Source organism: Pleurodeles waltl, chromosome 6 (assembly GCF_031143425.1).
Source record: "Pleurodeles waltl isolate 20211129_DDA chromosome 6, aPleWal1.hap1.20221129, whole genome shotgun sequence".
Taxonomy (NCBI): domain Eukaryota; kingdom Metazoa; phylum Chordata; class Amphibia; order Caudata; family Salamandridae; genus Pleurodeles; species Pleurodeles waltl.
In genome coordinates, this window is record NC_090445.1 from 847824937 (window position 1) to 847851550 (window position 26614).

At 43.9% G+C, this 26614-nt stretch overlaps 1 protein-coding gene across 1 annotated transcript in view; it reads right to left on the reverse strand.

Moving 5' to 3' along the window:
• Positions 1 to 6515: 6515 nt before the first annotated feature.
• Positions 6516 to 26614, reverse strand: part of LOC138300331 (zona pellucida sperm-binding protein 2-like) — a 358889-nt gene continuing 338790 nt past the window's right edge. The window contains exon 18 of the mRNA XM_069239568.1: positions 6516 to 6677. Within this exon, the coding sequence (XP_069095669.1) occupies positions 6538 to 6677 (140 nt within the window). The 3' untranslated portion in view covers positions 6516 to 6537. The remainder of the gene's footprint in view (positions 6678 to 26614) is intronic.

Sequence of the window (26614 nt, forward strand, 5' to 3'; positions counted from 1 at the left end):
GACTAATTTGTCTTCTGTCCTTTATCTCTTTTTCCCCTCTCAACCCAAACTGTGTTGCTAATTGCTTGAAAACTTACATTTCACAAACTGCAGATCTCAGGGTTGCTTCCTCATCTCAGGTTTGTGGGGCTTCTGAAAGGAAATCAGCAACTGTCTCTTCTCCCACTGTAGCTCGTTGGGTTAAGTCGCTGATGGCTTTGGCTGGTGTCCCTACCAATATTTATGGTGCCCATTCCATTAGAGGAGCTATGGCTTCTCATGCCTTTTGGTCTGGGGCTAGCTTGCATGATATCCTTAGATCTGCAGATTGGTCTAACGTTAGTACATTTAGAACTTTCTATTGTAAACCTGTTGATCATCCTTTGCAAACATATTATGCTTGTTAAAAGCAATTAAATAACAGTCTCCTGTCTTGTAATAAAATTGAGATTTTTCCTAGCCTTGGTGTCAGAAAGGCTAGATTTTATTAAAGACAAGGAGGCAAGTATTATCCCTCCTCTCCTAAACCTCCCTGTTCTTTTGTTCCAGTTGCCTCAACTGCAACCAACATCACTTCCGGCTGACCAGCTACCATGAACTTCTCGTTCTGGACCTCCACTTCAATCATCCAGATCTACAGGACATTACCCTTTCCTCAAGCCTTTCTGCATACTTCCTTTCTGCATTTTTAACTCTTTATGGTTTACTATGGTTTTTCCTCAGATTATTCCATTGACTGATATTCACAAGAAAGAGGGCTTGGTGCTCAGTCAAGATAGCTATTATGGGGCTCGTTGTGTGATTGGTTGGCCCCATTGTGACGCAATTTTGTAGTTCTTTTCCCAGGGATTCTGGAATTTAGAGTTCTTGGCTGCTGTTCAAAATAAAGCATGAAAAGTAAAGCATAATGCTCGCTTCCTTGTGTTTAATAAAATCTAGCCTTTGACAATTGTTAATTTGTACAGTTAATTGCTTCATGTGATACCGTAGCTGATTTCACTTCTACGGTTGCTGCGGTTTACGTAACTCTCCTTAATGTAATAGGTTTTTAACTGAACATTTACTGCTGTGTAAATATTAAACTATCCAGTGAGCAAATATGTGCTATAAATGGCTTTATTCACCATACAGATGGACCTACTTGGGGCTGGCCGCTTGTTAGATTTAATAATTTAATGTGCCTTATAAATTATAACTTCTCTGCTATGTTTTAGAGATATTGACTTTGTTTTTAGCTATATCTGGCCCTTTTAACATGTTATACAACACTAGTGCAGTTAAAGTAAATGTATATTGCACTTAGAAATTTTGAAGCGCATGGTGTTAGGATACAGATCAAATTTAGCCAAATACTGATGTACAAACTACTCCTGAGAGTTTTTTTTTTTAGTAACAACTACATTTAATTTTGACACGTTTCAGACAAACTTGGAGATATTCTCAGTGTGTTTTCAGTGCCTTGATTCTCCAGTGATTCACTGAATTTAAAACAAAAAAAAGTAAACAATTAGAAAGTGGAGACAACGTGCCAGTAGGATTCGTTACCTGCTGAAAGGAAAGGCGGTTAGGGGTTGCTAAATGGAATTATCAATTGAGGATTAATGTTCCTAATTTGACTCAAGAATGTAAAATTTATCAAGCGAGACAAGGCAACCCGTTAATTTTACAATTGATAGCAAGCCTAGTCTCATGTACCCTGCTTTTTGTCGAAGTGCAGAAGCTTAGGAAGGTATTGTAAAGCTGTCCATATTCCACTCAGGGCAATAGTGACTATGTATTTCTATCCTCAGTTTAGCCAAGTTATCCTGACATTTCTTGCTTAGTTCATTTTATTTTTATTGGGGGGGAGGGGGGGCTCAGGAACTTTTCTGTCCTAAAAAGAGCTATTTTATTACCCATTTAGAAGACGCCAGGTGTAGACTATTCTACCTATCAACTATTGGCCTATTGTTCCCTATTTTGCCTTTTCTGGCTGAAATCTTAGCCTATAGTTAATGTGAAACTCCAGGGATTACCTGAAGTATGATACTCAAAACTCATACTTTCAATCTGCTGTTTGTCCCCTGCAAGAGACTGAGAAGGCAGCCCTGGAAATCAGAATAGCTCTCCCAGCTAAGGTAGAAGCCTCGCTCTGCAGCCTTGATTCTCTTACATCAGGCTGCAGTATTTATAAAGTTGTTGTACAATGTCTTCAGTATAAACCTGTTTGACAACTAGCTGAGTGAGTAAGGTTTCCACACAGGGATCATTAGTTCCTAATTGACCAGCATCAACCTGTTCATTTGGGTTGGTCCATATGTAGACCGCGGGTCCTAACCAGGGACAGGCCTCTTTTTTCTAGTTTAATATTTATGTGGTCATTCTCGCAAAATTAATTACCATGGTTTGAAGTTTCACATGTACTTGGATCTGCAGAAAGGCTCTTCTGCCTGCCCCTTAAAGTATGTTCAAAAGAAATTAAAGTACAGAAACGCATGCTTCATCTTTGTCTAAACACTGGAAAGATGGATTCTTCTGTTTGAAAATGATCAACATGCTTCGTCATACTGTTAACTGCCCTTATAAGCTGGCTTTTGCACTTCAGACTGAACACTGAGTGTGGAATTTGAGGGTTATATTTGACATCAGTCTTGTGACCTCAAGGTATGGGCCACTACTAAAGCTGGTAGTGCCTTCTACAATCAATCAAAACTTGAGGCTTTTGAGATCAAATCTAGAGCTTTTGGCATGAGTAATAGTGCTTCCTAGGGTCCTTTGGCAGTTTTATATAGCACAAAACTTAACCCGAATGTATTGGAGCACTTTAAATGTGCACCAATTTCATTACACAAAGACACTTTTTTATGCCCAGGCTTACAGAAAGTTGAGCAGACCGACCTCAGATGCATAGACTATATTATGTTTGTTCTAGAAATCATTCTGGTCTTATCCCCAAGGTATTCTACTAGTCTAAGTTCCAATAACATGCAAGGACTGATCTTTCCACAGATTATCCAGCTTTGATTATTTCCCCATCACACCATTTTAAATCCAGAGGAAAGCTAACTAGTGTGGAGAGCTACCCTTTGCAATGAGCTCCCTGTTCCAAGTTGCAGATTATCTAAGTTTTTAAAATCAGATTGACCAAAAAACCAACAAAAAAAAACAAAAAAACACTGAAATGCCAGTGTCATGATTATTGAAGCTTTATCTTGGTTTGGAATTAGTTCAGTATTTATGATAGCAGGTGATTTGCAGGAACTCTGGTGCAAACCCAAATACAATGGCACCCAACAGATTAACTGTTTGATTAGTTATAAAGCGTGGAACAGGCAAAATACACTTCCAATGTCATAGAACAATATTTGGGCCCACAAACATGGAGTGAATACTTTTCAAACTATTGGACCCAACGCCCTCTGCAGGATCACTCACAACTTTTTTTTCCTAAGGGAAGTCCTAGGTCACATGACTCGGTGTAGGTGGCAGTAGGACATTGTTTATTCCTCCTGAACAGCCACACAATAGAGGAATTAGATTTGCCTGGTTGGGCTATCAACTGGTGGGTAGGGTAGTGTTGGACACAGCCCTACTGGCAACTGAATAGCCTCTGCTTTGCCTTCACACAAAAGACTTGCCACCTCTGCATTGTTCATACAGACAACCTAGAGCCAGGGCAGGGGAACCAGGAAACTTCAAATGGAATTCTCTAGAACCTTCTCCTACTTCAAAGGCAGCACCAGGAATAAGAATAGGACCCTTGTACCACCTTCAGTTTACTTACTTTCTGGACCTGTGGAAGTGCTCAAAGTGGACTGTGCTGCTGTGGCTTGCTTTGGACTCCACAAGACTGCTTTGAGGCACCTGGAGAGAAATGCCTTGCTGTCTGGAGCCTGCCTTGAACCCTCAGGGCCCTGCACTGCTGCTTGAGCCCTGTTTTGTCACTTGAAACCAGGACTACCAGAGCGACTCCTAGAGTTAGTTGTCTGGCCTCCTGATCAGAGTCTCAGGGAGAAAAAAGGCTACAACTGTACTGAACCTGGGCACAACCTGAGCGAGTCCTAACCCCCCCCCCCCCCTAGTGGTGCCCCTTCAGTCCTGGACCTGCGGCAGTGGTGCTAAAGGTGCCCAGAAAGCCAAAATCCAAAACCTGGGCAATTTTAGCTAAAAACTGCTCTGAAAACTGAGGGAAAACTGGGACTAACCTGCACATATATCCACCCAAGGTGCATCAGTCGCTCCTGCTACATTGTTCTCCACAACAGGAAATCTAGATCAGCTGCCCTCCGCCCAGGAAATACCCAACCTCATGGAACTTACATTGGTTACAGCTTACTGCCTCTTCCAGCTGAAGGTTTTTGAGCTGCAAAGAAAGAGCTCAATTCCAAAGATACATGTTCACCGCATTCTGGACTAGTGTCTTATGGACACCGCTTCCTCAGACACAGCCTGCAGCCTTGCCCTGCTGAACTTTACATTCTTTGAAGTAATTCTGAAGAAAATGATCTAAGTCCACAGGTAAGCGCCATCCAGGCCCAATCCACTATTTGCATCCAAACTCTCTCCATCGCAGTCTGCCATATTTTTTACTTTGACTCAGTCTTGCAGGACTAGATGTCCGCGGCTGGTGTTTTGATATTTTAGCTGTTATGACTTTTTACATTTTAAAGTACAAAAACTAAGTCCGGTTCTGCTGATTGTATTTGTCATTTTGGTGTCACATAATTTATTAAAATTTACTCTATTTTTCTAAACTGATGTGGGATTTTTCTTGAGTTGTGTTTACACTATAATATGGCATGTGTGCTGCATAAATACTTTACGCATTGCCTAGAAGTTAAGCCTGCCTGCTTTTGTGCCAAGCTACCAGAGCATTAAGCACATTTTAAAATTAGTGAATTTTTTTGTTTACCTCAAGTGGGATTGTCTTATTTGAACAGGGTCATCACCCTATTCAGCCAACAACCCAGTTTCTCAAACAAACCATAAAAGTTTAACAGATTAGTTGAATTTAAAATGTAATCAAATGAGTCAAATTGTATACACACACATGTAGCACTCTTTGAAGGACCTTCAGTAAAAGATACCCCTTGGCAGGCTGGTAGATCCTGGTCAGCGTTCTCAAAGAAGGTGCACATACTAACCTTGACTCCCTATGAATTCTCACTGTAGTCTCGTAACAAATCATTTTACTCCAGCTATTAAAATATGCAGCCGAAAGAGAAACAACCAGCCATGTAGATTGTAGGTGGGGTTATTTATTTCAATCTGATTGTGTGTGTAATGTTTTGTGGCCCTCCAAAGCTTCTCTTGATCCAGCATAATTTGCCTCATAAATACATATGGAGGACAAATATTCCTATCACTCAGCCAACTCCATTCAGCAGTTCCCTACTTAACGTATTCATATTGAAGATTCATTCACACTGCACTGTCTACTGCAGGGTTACTGAACCTCCCCAAAAACTTTAAAACCCACCTTCATCCCTGGTCATGGTCCAGTGATTAAGGTTTGGGAAGCCAGAGCAGGCAAAGATGAACAAGTACTCTATTATCACATTCAATACCACTTTTAGACTGGATTACACATTTTATCTAGCTTCATCAGTCCCATCCTCATTCCATCAGGTGTACCACCAGAGAAGGTGCTCTTGTTAGGAAGTGTGGATTTTCCGATTCTTTGTATTCTTTGTTATGCCATATTCTGTGCGCTATCTGCATGTATTTTACATTTCCCAAATGGCAAACACAGGCAGTGTTCTCTAGTTTGCTTTTAAGTAGTTACCAAGCAGATTGTAATGAATTGGTAAAATATATTTAAGCATATAATTTGTTTTCAGATTTTCTGCTAACCAGAGTAAGGTGTGCCCCTTTATTCATAACAGCAAGAGGTTTATATAACACATCACTATTACACCAATAGTCATTTATCTCCCACCCCCTGGGATCGATAATAAAATTATGTAGTTGCTCAAGTTAGTACCAAGTAACTACCCACAAACCGCAAAACCTCTGGCTACATGAGGGGCCGTACAAGTGGGTGGAAAGGCCCATTGCAAGAACAGATCACTACATCTGTTTCTTGGGAAGACACATTGAGTAGAATACACCATGGCACATGACTGAAAAGAGGCCACTGATCTTGCATAGATCATACGATCCTTCATTTGAGGTCAGGCTCAAGTTAATCCAATGCCCTGGGCAAAGAAAAGGCTATTTTATCAGCATGCATATCTGTTGAGCCATGAATAAATTGGGTAAATCTCTTAGTACTAAGTTACGCGCCAACATCAGCATGATTATGGGTACCATGACAGAACGAGGGAGAATTTGAAACGGTTGATGTTTGCCGTGAGGTGTGAAAATAGTGGCAGTTTTTACATGCTTGTTTACTCAATTCTTGCTGTATAAATTCAGGTCTAGCAGTCATTCACTAGACATTCAGAGAGCCAATATATAGCCGTCTCCTGGAAAAAGATCACATTTGAAGAAAACAGGTGCGATGGAAAAAATGCTGTAAGGAGAAAAAAAACACTGAGGCAGAACCTTGGATCCACATTTTTATTACTCCTCGTTTTATCACAATATTTTTGTTGAGGATCTACACTTCAATACTATCACGGAAAGTACAGCAAAACAGATGGCAATCGCCACAAGGGGCACAGTGAGCTCGTTTAGATGTGTAGGAAATTTAGCTGGTGTAACTGTAGCCACTCGATCTGAAAAAGAATGAAAATAATATTTAGATTTGCATGCTTATGGTCTACGAATCAGTTACATGGGGTAAGGCTACACCATCTAACCTGTTCAGTTACTAATTTTCATCGTCAAAGCAGGTAAGGAGTCATTTTATGCATACCATTGCTACATTTTCCTTAAACACCTGGGAAGTCCAGAGCCAAGTGTCTACTATGGACATTTCAGCCAGCCGCAAAGGATCCTCCACCAGCTCAAGGCAAACTATTGATGGGAAAACGGTGTTTTACACTGAGCATCAGAATGCAGATGTTCTTTCTTCAAGGGGCATGAGAGTCTACATTTTCCCAATTCTGTCAGACCATCAATAGAATAGTTGCCGAATTGGTTTATGCAGAACATGGACTCAATGTAGTTTTCTTCAGTCCTATTCCCAAATTCTTTGACAACAATATTTAATATTTACGTTTTTAAAGCATGACAGACTCGGAGGGCATGGTGCAGACCCTTAAAACTAATACACTTAGCACCTTAGTATGTTAATTCTTAAGTGCCATAAGGCTATGTGGCATTATGCTAGCTTGGGCAGCAGATTCTCCCTCTACGACAGTCAGTTGTATGCTCTACTTTACTCTAACCCACCCAGCTAGCAGGATGCATTACAGTCGTTCGCTTTGAGGAGGACTTCAATGAAATATCGGAGCCCATTTGAGGTTGATCTTAAAATGTTACCTTTGCACCCCTAAACGCACCACTCCTCCACCTTTATTTTGCATTACATATGCCCTTGACATTTTATACCTCCATCTTCCTATTACAGCCTTTGAATTTTTTTTTTTTTTTAAGACCTTGTTTCCCGCTGGCTGAGGGCATCTAGTGTTGGTTGTCTTTGAGAGGAAGAAGCTCCAGCTATTGCAAATCTTAAAACGCTGACTGGGTACCTGATAGGTTGTCACGATCTCTCATGTTTTACCACAGCCTCCGTTTTAGAGCCAGTTACCAGCAGTACTGAAGAGAGCATTCTGAGAAACTTTGGCATTCCCATTTACTTATTTTCCATTATTTTCTCTCTCCAGTAGGTATAATGAAGAGCTGTGGTGTATGTATGTGGTATATGTATAATGCAAACCTAGCTAAAGGTAGTGTTGAGCACTGTATTGCAGAGGGCTGCATAAGCACTGGAAAACGCTGCGAGTATGCACATAGTGACTGTTTTCATTGATGTTGTAAAGAAAATGGTTTGATCTCAAAATAGCTTTCTCTCCACTGACTTGGGCTCGGTTGTTGCAGGAAGAGTATAAGATAGCCTTAAACTACCCTTGCATCTTGGTGCCATCTTACACAAACTCGGGGGCAGATTTACATAATGTACTCACTGATCATCTCTGCTTACTTCTAGTGGACATTTCCTTATCCCTGTCCTAGCTCCAACATTCTGCTTTAATCCAGACCAGACCACACTAAACATCCTACTGGTCTGCAGCAGGGCCTCATGAATGTTTGTGTTTTATTTGCCTCATCCCCCCCCGGTTTCTTTGTAAGAACGGCAGTCTTACATTCCAATTTTACTTTCCACTGGGTCCACCAAGGGATGGGCTTGAAGTGGTTAAAAAGATAGAGGCAAGGTAGAGATGTCCTGACCCCCCCCCAGGCACTTGTGGAGGTGACCAAAAGTAAAAAAAGAGATAAAAAAGAAAAGAAAACTTTTGCCCGCTGATACCACAGTACTCTCAGGAGCCCCAATATAAACTATCTGTGAGGCACTATAGTACTTCAACAGTGCCAGCACACATGCTTCAACCCTACGGTACTGAATTACTGTGCAAGCTTCATTGGTCAAAGATTTCATAGTACCTCCACACTATAGGGATGATGCTTGTGCGCCAGTAGGGCAGGAGTGAAAAAAAACATTTAATATGCGAGATCCTAAACAGTAAAGAACATGTTACTTACCTTTGGTACTGATTTCTCTGATAGAGAGGTTCTAGTTTTAGATACCTTACCTTAGAATTTCCTTAGGCGTCAGACTGGATCAAGAGATTTTTCTTTGAGCAGCACCCTTGCGCACCGTCAGCTAGCATCTCAACTCCGCACCCGTTGTTGGCATTGTGGTTGGGGTGATGACTAAGCGGTTGTACATAGGTGCCACCCAGGTGCTCTGACGTCCATTTCTTTTCATAACTATCCACACCAGCGTGGAGCCATGAACACTAAAATTGGTGCCCCAGAGCCAAGGGCCTGAAAGGGGAATCCCAGTGCCTAGAAATCAGTTCACAAGTTTGGAGGATAGGTGGGTTAGTAAGGAACCTGCAACTAGAACATGTCTACCAGATAAATGGTTACCAAAGGTAAGTAACGTGTTCATCTGATAGTTTTTTCTAGTTGCAGATTCCTTTCCTTAGAATAGACACCCAAGCTATACCATCCTCTGTGGCAGGCTGCGAATCAAGATCATACTAAAAAGTCCTGCAGGGCCGAACAACCAAAGCCGTCTCTGCGGACCGGACTCTCCAGGCAGTAATGTCACGTGAACATGTGCAGGGATGCCCACCTAGCTGCATGCCATATGTTTAGGATAGGAACTCTGCAGACTAACGCTGTAGTAGCAGCAGTTGCGCTTGTGGAGTGAGCGGGCAAGCCCTCAGGGGGTTGCTTCTTTGCCAAAGGATAGCACATTTTGATGCAGAGCAGTACTCATCGCGAGATATGCTTCTGCACCACCTTCCCTTTCTTCGCACACACATCCAAAGAGTTCATCATCCACCTTGAAATCTTTCGCACAATTGAGGTAGAACGCCAACTTGCTTTTTGGCTCCAAACGGTGGAATCTTGCCTCTTCATGAGGGATGTGGGAGTGCATAAAAAGTGGGCACAGTGGTGGATTGGGCTACGTGAAAAGGCGTACTAACCTTCGGAAGAAAGGAGTCCCTTGAATGAAGCACCACTGTCAGGGTGGACAGACAAAAATGGTGGCCTGGAAGAAAGCTTGAAGCTCACTTACTCTGAGCAGAGGTGATGGCAATAAAGAAAGCAGTCTTGATTGTTAGGAGCCGGAGGTGACAATTATGCAGCAGCTCCGAAGGGGCACACAAGGTAAGTTAGGCGTTACAACCAGGTTCAAGTCCCACTGGGGCGTAATATACGGGGTAGGAGGAAACACGGGTGAGGAACATTCCCTCCATGGGAGACTTGAATAAAGAAGGTTGGTCTGGCAATCTAAGGAAGGCTGAAATGGCTGCTAAGTAACCTTTAAGGGTGCCCAAAGCAAAGCCCTGGCGGGAAATCAGACTGGTCTGTACACCATGCCACAAATGTATGCCAATGACAGGCGTACACAGTTTTGGTGAAGGGATATCTGACTGCCAGAAAAACATCAGACTTCGGGCGGTAGGTCGAAAGCTGGCAAGTGCCACTGCTTAATCTCCACATAAGAAGGTGAAGACAGGACAGGTTTGGGTGGAGAACTGACCCCTGCTGCTGCGACTGAAGATCCTCCCGAAGTGGCAGTCTGATCGGAGGATCCATAGCCATGGTCAGTAGCTCTGAATACCATACTCTGTACCCAGTCCAGAGCCACAAGAACTACTTGCATCTGGGTGATCTTGATCTTCAGAACTCTGGAGAGAAGTGGCTTTGGCCTTGAGTTTCCAAGGTGGCACTCGAGATGAAAAGCGAGTGCCACCTTGGAAACTCCAACACGCAAAACAGTTAAAATTGTGCGTTCTCTGCGGAGGTGAACAGATCTAACCAAGCCTCTCCCCACTGCTGAAAGAGACCTTGCCACACATCCAGATCGAGACGCCATTCGTGTTAGACTGCATCGCTGGCTCAGTTGGTCTTTTCTGGAATTGAGAGCCCGGCAGATGTTAAACCACCAAGATTATGCCCTGATGTTCCACCCACATCCAGAGGTGCAGAGCCTCTTAACAGAGTCCACAACTCCACTACACCCTGCTCGTTGCAGTACCATATGGTTGTCCGTAAACACTTGCAGCACTCTTTTAGAGAGGCAAGAAATGCTTTTAATGCACGCCTAATAGCCCGGAGCTCCAAAAGATTGATGTGGAGCCCGGACTAGGCTGAAGACCAGAGACCTCTGATCTCCACCTCTCCCTTGTAGCCACCCCATCCCAGGAGTGACATCTGTCACTACTGTAAGATCTGGTTGGGGAAGGGAGAGGGATCTGCTGTTGACCCAATCATGATTCGAAAGCCACTACTGACCATCTTTCGCAGTTCCCTTTGAGATCTGGACCATGTCAGAGATTCCCCTGATGCTGCACCCGCTGGAACTTCAGGTCCCACTGCAGAGCTCGACTATGGCACCTGGCATGTCACCAGCAGGATGGACGAGGCCATGAGGCCCAGCAGCCTCACTCATTCTCATTGAAATCCAGGAAAGAGTGAAACATCGGAATCAAAACCTGAATATCCTGGACTTGCTATTTGGGAGGATAGACCCGAAACTGCACTGTGTCCAGAACACCTCATGAAAGGGAGCATCTGATAAGGTGTCAGGCGTGACTTCTACATGTTTATAGTGAACCCCAGTGAGTGCAGAAGGTTTGTCATAGTCTAAAGGTGGGAAGACTACTTTCTGGTGCATGTTTGCCTTTAACAGCCAGTCGTTGATAGGGGAAGACAAACCCCTAACCTGCACAGGTGAGCTGCACCACCATCACTTTCATGAACACCTGAGGGATGCTGCTAAGGCCAAAGGAGAGCACAGTAAATTGGAAGCGCTCATGACCTACCACGAATCACAAGTAGCGCCTGTGGGCAGGCAAGACAGGAATATGGAAGTAAGCGTCCTGCAAGTCCAACGCTACCATCCAGTCTCCTGGGTCCAAGGCAGACAGGAGCTGTGCCAGAGTGAGCATTTTGAACTTCTCCTTGAGGAAGAGATTGATAGGACATGTTCCCACTACTTTCTGGTGCCCAAAAAGGACAAGGGACTAACAACCAAAACCTAATTCTGGCACAGGGTCCCTCTCTACGGCTCCCTTGGTCAAGAGAGCCACAACTTCCTCGCAGGGAACAGCTAGATAATCCTCCGATAAGTGGCCGTGAGATGGAGCCACGGCTGGAGAGACAGTCAAAGGGGAAGGAGTATCCCCTTTGGATAATTTGCAAAACCCACCTGTCCATCAGGATTGATTTCCAGTGGGGCAGGTGATGGCAGATCCAGCCACCCAACTGGTCTGAGATGGTGGAACAGACTAGTAGGTTTTGGAGGCTGAAGCAGGGGTGGACTGGGCAGACCTCTGGTTCCCTGTCCCACGAGCCCATGAGATTCTGCGTCCCCGGCCACTCAGTGGCTGGCAGGAAAAGGACATGACAGGGAGCCCCTTATGTGACAACAAAAGGGGTGAAGAGTGGACAGTGTTGTGCGAGGAGCAGCTGTGAGGCCAAAGGACTGAGCCGTAGCCTGGGATACCTTCAAGCTCAAGACCTCATTGAAGGGCGTGTCCATGAGACTGTTGGACATCCCTGAAAAAAAAAAAAAAGACTTCAACCAAGCATGGCGCCTCAAGGTCACCGCCGATGCAACTGATCTGGCAAGTGAGTTGATCGTGTCCAGCCACAACAAATTATGAACTTAGCCACATCCCTGCCATCACCAACGGCTTGGAAGGATGATGGTGCGGGCCTCCTCTGGGACCTGCGGCAATAAATGCGCAACCGTATCCCATAATGAATGGGTGTAGTGGCCCAAAAGGCATGCCGTGTTCAAGGACCGCAATGCCAGACTGGAGGAAGAAAACATTTTCTCCCCAAGTTGATCCAGTCTGACTCCCTAGCCGGGAAGCAGATGGAATGCACCAGAAGAAGCCTAAATGACAGTGCTCTCAGGCGTGGGGTGTTGGAACAAGAATTTAGGGTCATTTGGGGCAGGCCAATGGCAGCGGGCAGTTGTCCATTCACAGGAACCCCTGTGCTGAGTCTGGACACAGTACCCAGAAGAACATCGGTGAGGGCTTGATTAAATGGAGAGGTTCCAAGGTGGAAGATTCAAGAGGTTAGTCCTGACTGGCTGAGGTCCTTGAGCTCTCTGTAGCTCCCTACTGACCACAATTGGAATAAGACGCTCCCCTCCGCTGTCGTCACAGTAGGAGGAGAAAGCATGCCAGCATCTTGAAAAGTATCCAGACCACTAGCCTAGCCCAATTCCTGTGCCCAGTCTAAGTCAGGGTCATCTAGCTGGTATTCTAAAGGGTCCAGCACCCCCTTCCAATCCTTCCTCACATTTGTATCCATAATTAAAAAAAAAGTCAGAATCCACACGGCGAACACAATGCAAATGGCAGAGTCCAACAAAACCACCTGCTGCGCGCAAGGGTACTGCTCAAAGAAAAATCTCCGGATCCAATCTGATGCCTGGGGAAATTCTAAGGTAAGGAATCTTCCACTAGAACATGTATCCAATATAAATCGTTACCGAAAGTAAGTAACTTGTTCTTTACTGCTTATGACCTCACATATTACATTTTCTTTTTCACTCCTGCCATACTTGCACACAAGTGTCATCCCTATGGCACTAAGGCACTAAAACCTTGGACCGATAAAGCTTGCATAGTAATTCAGTACTGTAGGTTTGAAGCATGTGTGCTGGTACTGTTGGAGTGCTACAGTACCTCGCAGATAGGTCATATTAGGTTTCCTAAGAGTACTGTGGTATCAGCGGCCGAAAGTTTGTGTTTTGTCACCTAATCCTCTAATGGTTGCTGCAACATTTTCTTCTAAGCTGTGATTTGCCAATTAGATTGTGCAGTATCTGTCCCGCAGTACTGAAAATGCAGACCGGAAAAAAGCACCCTCAGCCAATCAGAGGGTCCTATTTTTTTCTTTTTAAAATTTTGAGTACTACAGGACCAGACACCTAGATACACTACTTTTTAACCACTTCAAGCCATCCTTTGGTGGACCCAGTGGAAAGTAAAATTGAATGAGTGCAGGTTGCAATGCAAGCCTTCTGTTCTTACAAAGAAACCAGGGAGATGAAGCAAATAGAGCATTCATGAAGCCCTGCTGCAGACCATTAGGATGTTTAGCACGATCTGGCCTGCATTAGTGCAGAATGTTGGCGCTATAACCTGGATAAGGAAATGTCCACTAGAAGGAAGAGGAGATGATCAGTGAGTACACTATGTACATCTGCCTCTGAGTATGTGCAAGATATGGCACCAAGATGCAAGTAGTTTAAATGAGTAGGGCTGTACCCTTAAGGTTATCTTATACACTCCTCCTGCAACAACCGAACCCAAGTCAGTTAAGAGAAAGCTACTATTGCTAGATCAAACCATTTTCAGCGCAACCTCAATGAAAACAGTCACTATGTGCATACTTGCAGCATTTTCTAGTGCTTTATGCAGCCCTCTGCAATACACATTACTCAACACTACCTTAAGCTAGGTTTGCATTATACATATACCACATACATACACTGCAGCTCTTCATTATACCTACTGGAGTGAGAAAGTAATGGAATTAAGTAAATGGGAGTACTAAAGGTTTTCAGAAAGCTCTTTTCTGTCCAGCTGCTAACTGGCTCTAAAACCCAGGCTGTGGTAAAACATGAGAGCTCGTGACAATAACCGATCAGGTGCCCAGTCTGAGTGGAAGAAGCTCCAGCTGTTGCAAATCCTAAAACTTTAAGAAAACCAACACTAGAAGCCCTCAGCCAGAGGGAAACAAGGTTTAAAAAAACTTCAAAAGCTGTAATGAGAGGTAAAAAATACCAAGTGCACATGTAATGCAAAATAAAGGTGGAGGGGTATTGAGTTTTAGGGGTGCAGAGGTAACATTAAAAGATAAACTGCAAAGGGGCTAGGATATTTCATTGCAGTCAACTTCAAAGTGAACAACAAATATAATGTGTCCTACTCCGAGCTGGGGTGGGATAGAGCAAAGAAGACCGTACGACCGACGGTCAGATTGGCAAAAGCAAAACCATAAATGGTGAATTTCAGTGTTTTTAAATGTTAAACTTTCTCTCATTTCAACACCTAGCTTTAGGGTCACTTTAACCTTTGTAGTCGGGTGTTGAAATTAGTTCACCATAAATGGCACCCCGGCCGACAAAACAAGGCAATAGAGCAAATACTTAACAAAAGAAAGTCAGTCCTGTAACCAGGCAGTCTTTTTAGAGGTAAACATACAGCAGTCCTCCTGTGATGGTGGTTAAAAATGAAGGGCCTCAATTGCTGTAGCTTATTTTTGTATGCAAATTGGCACTGCAGACGTGGCCCCTGGTGCTAAGAAAAACTTCACTCATGAAAATGATCATTCCAATCTAAGTGGATCTCAAAACGGATCAAAGGTTCCATTCTAGGTAAAGTGTTACAATTCCGACAGACATTTGGGATAATACTAAGCATCATCAAGTTCACATCACTAATAACTGATTGTTACAGCACATTTAAGTTACAAAGATCAGTGAGTTTTTATTATGGCTGCCAAAAAAACATGAAATGTGCAGTTGGAGAGGTGGAAGGGGAGATCACTGGGCGAGGTGGTTGAAGCCCCTATGATGCGAGAGGGGCTCAGATCCTCCCTCTAACCACCACCAAATGGACTGAGGTGGGATTCGTGAAATTGATAGGTGGAAAGTAAAGTATACTGCCCAACTAATATGCCTTTTTCCTCAACCAATGGTGCTCGGAGCGGTTTCAGCTGGTGCTATTCATGGCATCTAGGAGTGGGCAGGGGGTTCTGCTTAGAGACATCAGGGATGTACAGTACTTGGATGCCCTAATGGGGATGCTGTGGGTCCGGTCTTTGATTTTGGAGCAGGCAGATGAGCTGTTGAGTGGAGGTGGGGGAATCAGGCTCTCTGATAACGAGTCTGATGTTGACTCCTGGGGCAGATCTATTACCCACCTCCTAACTTTGGGCTATCGGGTGAATGTGTAAGCCTCTGGCATCCTCTCTGCATATCTTCGTCAGTATGGCTTTCGCTCATTGCTCAGCCAATGCTCCGGACTAGGCAGGGATGGTAGCACATTGAGAATTTTCTAGATCTAGAAAACGTGCTTCAACCATGCATGTGCCTGATCTTGGGTATATGTTCAGGGCCCCCCACCTCCCAGAACGAGATGCCAGTTATGCCTGTTACTCTGTCCATATGAGACTGTTCCAGTAAATCCGTAACTGTGGGAAGTCCCAAATCATGCATTTCAGGTCAGCCCCCGGGTGCAGTGCATCTCGCTCAAGTATCAGGCACCTGGGAAAATCAGGGTGAGTTGTTAGGGGGAAAGGTATGCCCTATGTAGGATGTAGTATTGAATCAGTTTCAAACAGGCATTACACAAGACTCCAAGGATATGCCAGGATTTTTTTTTTTCTTCATTCCCTGTTGTGAAGCTGTCTATCGAGGTCAGTCTCCTATGTGTTCCATAGGGGTTGTAGTAGAAGGGTCTCTGTGGGTGCGTCTGCTTGTGCGTGTGCATGTGCATGAGATATGAGCACCTTTGTGAGCTAGCTACTTCATATTAAATTTAGTGTATAGTGTTTGTATGGCTGGCTCAGTGTCAGATTGCCCAGATGTTCCTTATAATGACCTTCAGGGAAGTGTACAGGAGAAATTGACCTTCAGGAGTGCATGTTGAGCAGTTCTAAACAGAATCAATTTGCTGTTCTGGAACAGGTCCCATACTCTGGTCAACCCAGCATATGAGTATGAGGCTGTCTATGTGTGAGCTAGCCCCTCCAGGTTGAAGTCTGAGCAGGGGGACCACAGGGGCGTAAGGAGGAAGATGGAGGTGGATTGCCCTTGATAAACAGAACATTATGGTCAAAAGGAGAGGTGAGTCTAGGGGAGACCACCTTTGGGGTGCAAGAGTCAGTCTCTTTGGGCGGGACCCCCTATGAAGGAGGATTAACAATCCCATGTCCTCCAGAATCAGCCTGCCAGTAAGTGGGAAAGCCACTGTAGTTGGGATGCCAGGTAGTAATATTAGAAATTGGGTGTTCCGAAGTCCCCCTGGTCTGATGGAAGTTGGAGCTTGCATTATGCAACTTATCTGCATTTACTGTGCCAACCAACCTACTTCTCCCAAGAGGGAGGGTCTAGAGTTCCTGCAAGCGACTCTGGGGGAAAATCACCAGCACATTTGCAAAATGATAAAGTAGAGAGGGGAGTATTTTTTGGCGATGGCTATGCGGCCTGCCACTGACAGAGGGAGGGATGTCCAAAAAGGAAGGTACAGCCTGACCAAGGCTACTGTTGCAGTGCAGCGCGGACTAGATCATGTTGTGTCACCCCGGGCAGCAATGGGAACAAAATGGATTTGTCCCAGCTGACCACAAGTTCAGACACATGACCAAATTCCATTAGGAAAAAGGCTAGGAGGGAGAGGTCGGAGGTGACATCTGAAATAAAGCAGGGCATAGTCAGCATAGAGTGGAATTGCATGGACAGTGACAAGATGCCCCAGTCTTCCACCCACTCATGGCCTGACCATTAATGGCTCGATTGTGAGGGAAAAACTGGAGAGGTTAGAGGGGGCAGCCATGTTTAGTCCCACTCCCAACTGGGATAAGCCCAACTGACATCTGACAAAGCAAGCTCTTTGTGAGGGAGGTGTATAAAAGACAGCCCAACTTGGTGAAATAGGGTCCAAAGCCAAACCATACCAGGACATGACTAGATAATCACAATTACTAATCAAATGCCTTGCACCAGTGTGGCTGCTCTCAGCCATCTGGCATGGACTGCCTCCATCACCCAATACAGCCAACTTATGCACAAAGTGGTGTTCCATCCTAGGACAAAGCTGTTTTGGCCTTATGCAAACACAGTAGCAACAGTTGTACTTTGCTAATATACTCAATCTCATAATATTTCTTATCGCAATAGGGTGACATGAAGTGACATCTTGAGGGTCCTTCCCTGGTTTTAACAGCACAGAAGCCTCCTAATGTGGAGTGGAAGGCCTCTGGTGTAAGGGCAGTCTCAAAGTTAAAGTAATTTGGGTACCAATTTGGCCCAGAGCACTTTGTATAATTTGACCAGTAGGCCTGCCAGCCCAGATGATTTACCTGTTGTCAGGGCTGTACTCTCAGCCTTCATCTCTTGGAGTGTGAGGGGGGGGGAGTGTCTAGATCTTACCGCTCCTCTGGAGCAAGTCTACGGAGAAGCATCACCTCCTGAAACAACTAGATAGCTGGGGCAGGGGCCACTGGAAGGGGACTGTGGAGGTCTGCATAGTAAGAAGTGAAGGTGTTGTATATCACCTATTGTGAATGGTGAAGGTCACCATCCAGGTTTAAGATCATTGTTATGGGCAGCTGTTTAGTGTCTATTAGCTAATCGCGCCAAGAACCTGCTCGATTTATCCTCAGAGTGTGTCTTGGCCAGATTTGAGGTGTTCGCTAAGCAACAAAGACACCCTAGAATGTCTCTCATAGGAAAGGAGGAGAGGGTCTGTAGCTGCTTGTCTCCATTTGTAGATTCCTGCACCGCTTTCGCCAAGACTTGTACAAATGTTTGTATGCACTGGCCCAGGATTCGAAGGGTTCCCATTTTAAGGCAAGAGTAGAGACAGTGGCCTTACCATGTTCAAAGAAATTCTGAATCTTGTTAGCTATGGTGGCCCAGAACATGGGTCTTTGAGGGCAGAGGGTTGGTGTCTTCAGGTGGATACCAGAACTGTAGTCCGACCCTGCCTTAGGCCCAGTAATAAGGGTTTGTGGTCAGAGAGATCCCTGCCTAGATAGTCAGGTGTGGCAATGGAGGGGACATATAGAATGTGAGCAAACTATACAATCTAGGAATGCATAGACCTTGTGCACTGGAGAGTAAATGGAGTAAAGTCTAGTATTGGTGTGATAATTGTACCAGGGGGCCGATCAGGGCCCATTGTTGCAGTCAGAACTACAAGATTTTGGCAGTGTTAAACATATGGGCAACTGGGAGTGGCAGGTGAAAGCAATCCAAGATGGGATCTAGAACAAAGTTAAAGTTCACTGTAGCAGGGTGGCAGTATTATGTGGTATGACTGGGGAGTCTTACCGTCCAATACTAACATGTTACCTAGAAGTGGACCTCTGTTCACACTAGAACCTGGTAGTGTGGTAAGGAGCAGTCAGGCTACTTAGAGGAGCATGTGTAAAGAATTTCACAACCACCACATGAATGAGAAGTAAATGACATGACTTGAAAGAAATCCGACACCAATTTAGGAAAATTAAATTAATTTAGACACCAAAATGGACTTTATCTTACACACAACCGCGGTTGTGAATTTTAAAACCATTGAAAAATAGAGTAATGTTAATGGTCAAACGACTCCCATTGAAGTCAATAAGGAAAATCTTGGTGTGCAATTGGTCACTTGTAGGGTGAGCTTCCAAGGAACCCACTTGGAGTTAAGGTCTTGCGGGCCACTAGACCCAGCCTCAGTCAGTTCCTAGTTACCTTGCCTAGGTAGTCCGGGTGCAGAGGTGCTCGAGCTGTCCTTGGTGCTGATGGGACCCATAGGCACTGTCAAAATGCAGCACTTGGTAAAAGCATACTTCAGAGGGAACTCACACTCTACCCTTGGAAAGTAGAGGCCTTTGCGGTCCCTGGACCTGTATTCTACAGCTGTAACTTCACCATGTCTGGCAGGTCGGGTGCAGAAGTGGCCTTGCAGCTGTCAGTCACAGGAACTGGTCGTGCCAATGATGCTTTGCTGTTCCTCTCAAAGTCACCTCCTTCAGGATACAGATTCTCAAGAGTGGAGTCTTTGCAGACATTGGTTACTATGCTGGGGAACTGCTCTGGAGTCAGTGATGTTCAAGAAGCAGTCAGTTACCGGGCTGGTGACAGACCAGCTTTGGCAGCAGCAAAAGTAGTCGAAGGTTAATTTGTCGGCACCAGGGTACATGCTAGCTAATCCTGGGCACAAGAATCATGCTCAGAGTTAAGAAGCACAGTGTTTGATACCAAACAGGGGGGAAATTGCCCAGGCCTGTCATGGAGCTGGACATTGGGGACTGCCCGGGTGCCAGCCCATGTTGTCCCATGTACCGCCGGCCACTTGTGATAGGATTCACTTTTAAATGCTTTCACAGGGTCATATGTGATCATGCATATATGTCCAAACTCATAGTACAATGCACTGCCTCCTGGGCTATAGCAGGTCTGCCTTAAGGGTGACTGACCTGTGCTGTGGCAGTGAATGGACTGCCTGCATGTGGTGTGGGCAGCGTACCTCCAGCAGACAAGCTGCTCTAGCAGGCTGATGTGGCAACTCTGCAGGTTTACTTTTACTTGGATCAGGTAGAGTAGCTTAATCCGTGCTGCAGTCCTGGTGACCCCTTTACCATTCTTGCCCTGGGTACCACTGGTACCATTTACTAGGGCCTTACCGGGGTGGTAAAGTCCTTGCCACTATGAAGAGTTGTGCAGATCTGGCCACTCGCCTGCTTATGGAGGTGGACCCCTTCAACTCAAGTGATGTCCGATTCCTGGAATAGAGCAATATGTAATCCCTTGTGATTGAGAACTGAATTCTATAGCGTATGGATGGGGTTTGCATTCTGAGTATATTCTAAGACCGGATGATATGATATGTTTGGATTGCCAGGAGCTCAATGTAGGGGTCCTCTGCCTTTAGTTCCTGTCGTGGAGCATGTGTGTCCTTGGCTGTGGGGGAGGATCTAATAGGAGGGGATCCAGTCAGAAGTACATACAGTGATAGCATGATCAGCAATTGTTTTGGGCAACAGTTCAAGAAACAGCGAACAACCTAGAACAGTAATACTGTGGGCAGCATGGCAAGAGCTTGTCACTCAAACCTGGTGGATTTTATATCTGGAGTGCGATGAGAAAAACATTGTAGGTAGGTCTTGTGGCCAGGTTTCAGAACGTGATTTAAGATGGAAGGGATGAACCCCGCATTGTCCCAAGAAGTGTTTGTGCCCCCGAGTTAGCACAGTCAATGTACTAAGGTTAGGTCCCAGCAGAGTCTGTAGACATGGTGCTGTTCATTGTTTTATTTTTACCTCATCTACAGGTTGGGGTGTCACTCAAGGATATGAGTCTGTACTGTATAGTGAGGAGCCTCTGGAGCTCCCACTCTCAAACATGATCAACTGGGAGTTGGAGAGATCTTACTGTGGTTCTCGGAAGGATGTGCCTCTAATGCTGATTGGTAGCTATCTAGGGCTTGCTCAGGTGAAGGGGTCCCAGAGATTGGGAAGTGCCTGAGATGACACCGCCAGATGCATTAACGACATCCATCTTGCCTCCCTGTCAGTTTTCTCTATCGAGATTGGCATCAAGGCTTCTAGCCAGTCCCATGCCTTTGGATGTTTCCTCAAAGAATGATTTGTTGTCTTGCATCTCCTTCAATTTGGAGGGATAGGGGAAAGCATGTGTGTGTGTCGGAGGTCTCAGTTTGCATTTGACTGGTGTAATCTGGAAAAAAAAGTATGCAATGATTGTAGGACTGCGTTCTGTTAGCAGGCTATTCTTAGGCTTGGGTCACTGCCTTTAAAGTGTAATAGCTTGGCAAGTATCTGGTGCAAGAAGCACTTGAGTGGGCACTTTTCAGGAACTCAGTGAGCCCTTTCGATGGAGAAAAACCCAGCGAGATCCTCCAATGGCAGCAAAGCTGTGGACCACTTCTCCCAAGTAATTCACAAAGTTGGTGCCCTCGCTACCCTCCAGAAGGCCTTGTACTTGAGTACTGATACATCCGGCTCTCCCCCTTGCATCCTACGCACAAGCGTCCAGGAACTGTATGGGCCGCCTGTGGCTGGAGGTCATCTAAAGACGTTTCAGTGAAATTAACTCTTACAAATTGCTTCTTATGGTTCTGACAAAGTAGGTTGATATCTTCTGCCACCACATCTACCTGTGTCTCCAGGTTCCCTCGGACCCTCTGCGTTGCTGATAGTATGGCAGAGTTGATCTTGGTGTGGAGTCATAAGTCACTATTGCTCAGTCTGGGGACGTAGTGAATTGCACCTTGTCTTGACATGATTCATGCACCCTATCTTTTAGTATTGGGCTGTAGGAAAGCACTGTGTGGCATCCTGATTGAATCTCAACATGGAATATTAGCATGGAATGTTGGCTAGATGACATGCTGAGGTTCAAGGGAGTTAGCCCAGGATTTCTTTCCTGAAAAGGTGCTAACAGGTTTGCTCCAATAAAGCTTACTTACCTTACTCCATTGGCGTGCACTCTTCCTTGATTGTTTGTGACACTGGCAACATGTGGGTTTCAGGAGAGAAACTTGGAGCTCGGAGATGAAGTCTACAGTCCAGTGAACAAACGAAGATGAACGCTTACCCTGAAGCTGTGACTGAGGCAGTGGGATTTACTAAAGGTGGTCATCAGTGTTCCCCATTCACAGCAAGAAGTTTTCAGAGGTGGTAAGAGGCTTTAGGGTACCCACACGCAAGAGGACCATGCATGAGACAGCCTTAACTACATGCAAGACGATCATGTGCAAGATAACCCCAGTGAAGCATTCAGCATGCGCAGGCTCAATAGGAAGCTTATCTTAGGATGGAGAGAACACTTGTGCTACATGCCGCAAAGCATTGTGGGAGGGTACTTGTTAGTGCACTCCATCTGTGTGTAGTGTGTTGTCGGCCATATTGGAAGGAATACTAAAGTCCTAGCGAGGAAAAATAATTGGGTGAGTGATTTGCACACCTCTGTCAATTACAAGTGCAAATAATGGTAATCAGCGATTCACACTTTGTTGGTAGCATGGTAATAAACCACCTGTGACAACAACCTTTAGAGTGAGCATTACTGAATCAGTGATTTGCACTCTAATATTGTATTAAATACACCGATCTATAGGATGACATCATACCAGTGACAAGAGCTTTTGGTTTGAATAGTAGAAACCAGAAATGCTTACATTTTAAAGTCCTCCATTCTATATTACCATGGTAATTTTGTCAGCGAATATAGAGGGTATTGCTGAACCAGACCCTTATTTATTCAATCTAGGGGAGGGGAACCAGCTCTTGATTATGTGCAATGGAACGATAGATTCAAAGCCCATTTGGGCGCTATTAGGGGTGGTGTACATATTCATAAGTGCAAATTTGCTATTCTTCAACATTGTTTAGGTCCTGAAGAAAGAATAGCCCTATTTAATTTGCCACAATTAACACAGGACAAGGAAGATGAAGATGTGGATATCTATCAATTTGCAATTAAACAATTAGGTTTGCACTGCAGAAAGAGGATAAATGAAGTATTAGCTTGACATTAGTTCTTGGAAAGAGGTCAGCTTATGCATGCGTCAGCAGCTAATACCCTTAAATCACTAAGTACAATTATGGATCCTTTCGGGACCAAATGGTTTGTGATCAGTTGGTACATAAAGTATTTGATATTAAGTTACAAGAAAACATGTTATTGGTGGATGGTCTTAGATTGTGTCATATGCCGCCAGAACAAGGACTGTTGGTGGCTATTCCAAGAAGGGGCATTCCAGTGAGATTGCTTCTTTGGCAGGTCTGTGCCCTCTTAGGTTTCCACTCATTGTGGGCATTTATGGGCATGGTTGAATGAATGGTAGCACTGTGCCACTTCTGTCAGTGTGAATGCACAGACTTTAGGTACTAATAGTGATATGGCACTCCGTCCCATTTAAGATGTAATGATGCCCCTTAATTGTTTTGTTCTCTCAATCTGCGCTGCAAAAAGGGACGTATGTCACTTTCAGTAATGGACTACATGTCCAATGATGCTAGAAGCTTCCAGCAATCATGTAAGCATGACAGCCTTATTGGGAGTAGCACCAGTATAAAGGCAGCCTATACCTGCACCACAGTGATCGGTTGCCTGGGATGTCGATGGCGAGGTCGTATTCTAGTCAAGAATGGAAGGGAGGAATCCTCCAACACTAAGGGTGCATCCGCACCACTAAGTATCAGACTTTGTCTTGAACTCCTGGAAGAGTATATGAAAAACTCTACTCCTTAGAGAAGTGAGCAGCTTACAGAGTGCCAATGAGTTAGTAACGCCATCCAGAGTGTTACAAAACAGTGAATACGCTTAATCATGCAATGGGTTTGCAAGGCAGAAGCCAGTTAAAATGCATAGTTGTACAATTTGACTGCCAGATAAAAACGGTATGAGAGTATTTGAATGCTATAGTGTTGTAAGCCACGAACTAAAAACTGAAAGGCAGAGACTGATTCTTTGAACAGAACTGATAAGTGTAATGGTTGGTGTGCATTAAAAGTAAAGGTTCCATAACTCAGATAAGTGCAGCTGTTGCGTATGAATGTAAGACGTTATTCTTATCCTGGGACTAATTTGTTAATCTTGCTGCTTTTAACAGCGGGTGGTGAGATGTATTACCTCAAGCATATGAGGCACCCCCTAGAATGAAAGGCTACCCCTCCTATGTGGTGGGTATTACAATGTGTAATCTCTAAAGACATAAAAGATTGGTTGGCCATAGTACCATGTAACTAACACTGTTCTCCTAATTATCTTCAGAGAAACATCACTCAGGAGGCCTTTATGCTGGGGAAAGGGACAAGACAGCCATTAAATACTCAGAGTATGCATGTTTTTCTTCTCAGTTAAAAGTGGAGACAAGTAGACTTGATAAGCCACAAGCAAGGCATACATTATAGGCGTGACTCTTTCCTTATGTCTCCCTCCCAGCTGTTTCCAAACCCCGTTTCCCTCGCTTGATCAACCAAAACTCTGTCCTGTATTGGCACACAGAATTGGGGCTGTCTGAATGTGGACCACATTGAGCTGATCCAGAGGACTCTGAATTGGCAAGCTATGTCAATTGCTTTGTCAGCAGAGGTATGGAGTATGAAAGAACACAAGCTTACAGAGGACATACATGTAGTAAGTAAAGAGTGGAAAAGTAAACAAAAGTGTAGTTATTAGTTCTAAGACTATAGGACAGGTAGAGCCTTGATGGAAAAGAAAAGGGACCTTGTTTCACGTGCGGGTTGTCTGGTCATTGTGCTAATAACATGCCAGGCTATTAGTAAAATTTGTATTATTGTAAAGTAAAAGGTCCCTTTGCAAGAGTATGTAAAAGTAAAAACTACAGTAGTAATGATAGTGCTGATGAGTTTAAAGAAAATTCTTGTCAAGGAAGTTGTGACAAGGGTGTACAGGAAGAGTTATGCATTGTGTGTACCAAGTAATGGAAAACAAAAGATGCACCATTTTGTGTTGTGGAGGCTGGTGGTGTAAATGTGATGGCAGATTCAAGAAAAAGACAACTGGTGATCTAATATATTACTTTCCTAACTCAAAGCTGTTGCCACAGGATATGAGATTGGTGGGATATGGAAATAAGCAAATGGATGCGATTAGTTATTTTCCTTCGTCTTTGGCTTACAAGGGAAAAACAATTGACAACAATATACGTGGTCAAAGAAGGATTGTGTTTATTGGGTTGGCCACAACAGAGGAATCTAATGATTACTCCTGATCTGGCCATCCTGATCAGGTGTTGCAGTATGAAGATTTGATTGGCCAAGTAAATGGGGACAAGATTGTGGAGTGGGATAATTTGTTTCTTGAAGTCTCTATCTGATTTAGGTATGTCATAAGATCATTCTTAGAGGGATAGCACCAAAAGTTCATGAAGTCAAACATGCCTATATCTACGAGAAAGGCATTAAATGAAGAATTGAAAAAACTGTAAACTGACTATAATTGACAAAATGTAATCTTCTGAATGGGTTTATGCACTACCGCTACAGCTGACAACTAATGTAAAGCTCAGACTATGCATGGATTTACCAGACCTCAATACCTGTATGGGTAGATTGCCATCCTTTACCTAATATAGGAGAAAGGTTCTCAATACTGAAAGCCGACCCAGTGTTATCACTTTAGATCTTTCTAGTGCATACCCACAGATTGCTGTACACAAAGACAGTAAGAACTATAAATCCTCCATTACATCTTTTTGAAGGGGCCTATTGTTACAAAATAATGTGTTTTGGATTGATTTCTGCAGTGTTTCAGAGAATGATGCATGCATTGTTCAAAGATGTAAAAAATGTATTGTATTTCCAGGAAGATATCTTAATGTTTGGAAAACCAAAAAGAAAAAACTGGCACCTCAGTTAAGGTATTAACCATTTTTAAGAAAAGTAGACTGGCTTTAATTAAAGAAAAGTTTAAACTAGAACTAGAATTGGTTGATTTGGGTTGTAACACTGATAGAATTTCTCCTAAGGAAGTTTGGTCCAAATGTTTGAAGAGGCACCCGAACCAAAAGACAAAAACCAGCTTAGATCAGGCGGAATATTATGCCACGTTTATTGTGGCTTTTTCTGACAAAACACATGAGTCAATGAAGAAAAGTCTGAAATTACTATGGGATAATAACTGTAGATATGAATTAAGCAATTTAAAGAATATTGCAAATGAACCCGTGTTAGTGTCATTTGATACTAAGTGTAGGTATATAATGACAACTGATGCTAGTAATGTAGGGATCGGTGCGGTATTAATGCAAGAGCATAATGGTAAATAAGTAACCATTGCTTTTGAATGAAGGCCATTGAGAGGGGCAGAACTAATCCACACTAGAAAAAAAATCTTTGGTGAGTTGCTGGGGAATTGAATATTTGAGAAAATGTGTATGGTATTGAATTTAAAATGAGGACAGATCATTGTCCTTTAGAGGCTATGTTAACTACTAGTGGTTGTAGGAGTGCATCATCAAGAGTGGTTAAATGGCATTACAGGTTACTGGAATGTCAGTTTCATGTGAAATATATTCCTATTGCTGGAAACATTGGCAGATTGCTTGTCAATACTTCCTATGCTGGATATTGATTCCCATATAAAGAATGATAATATGGAAAAGGCAGTATCAATATACAAGATCTCAAAAGGATGCATTGCAGAATGTGAATGGAAGGAGGCGTGAGGGAGATACTGAAATACAGGAAGATTTGATGTATATTAAGACAAGCTGACCAAGGAAAAATGCACTAGATAAAATTT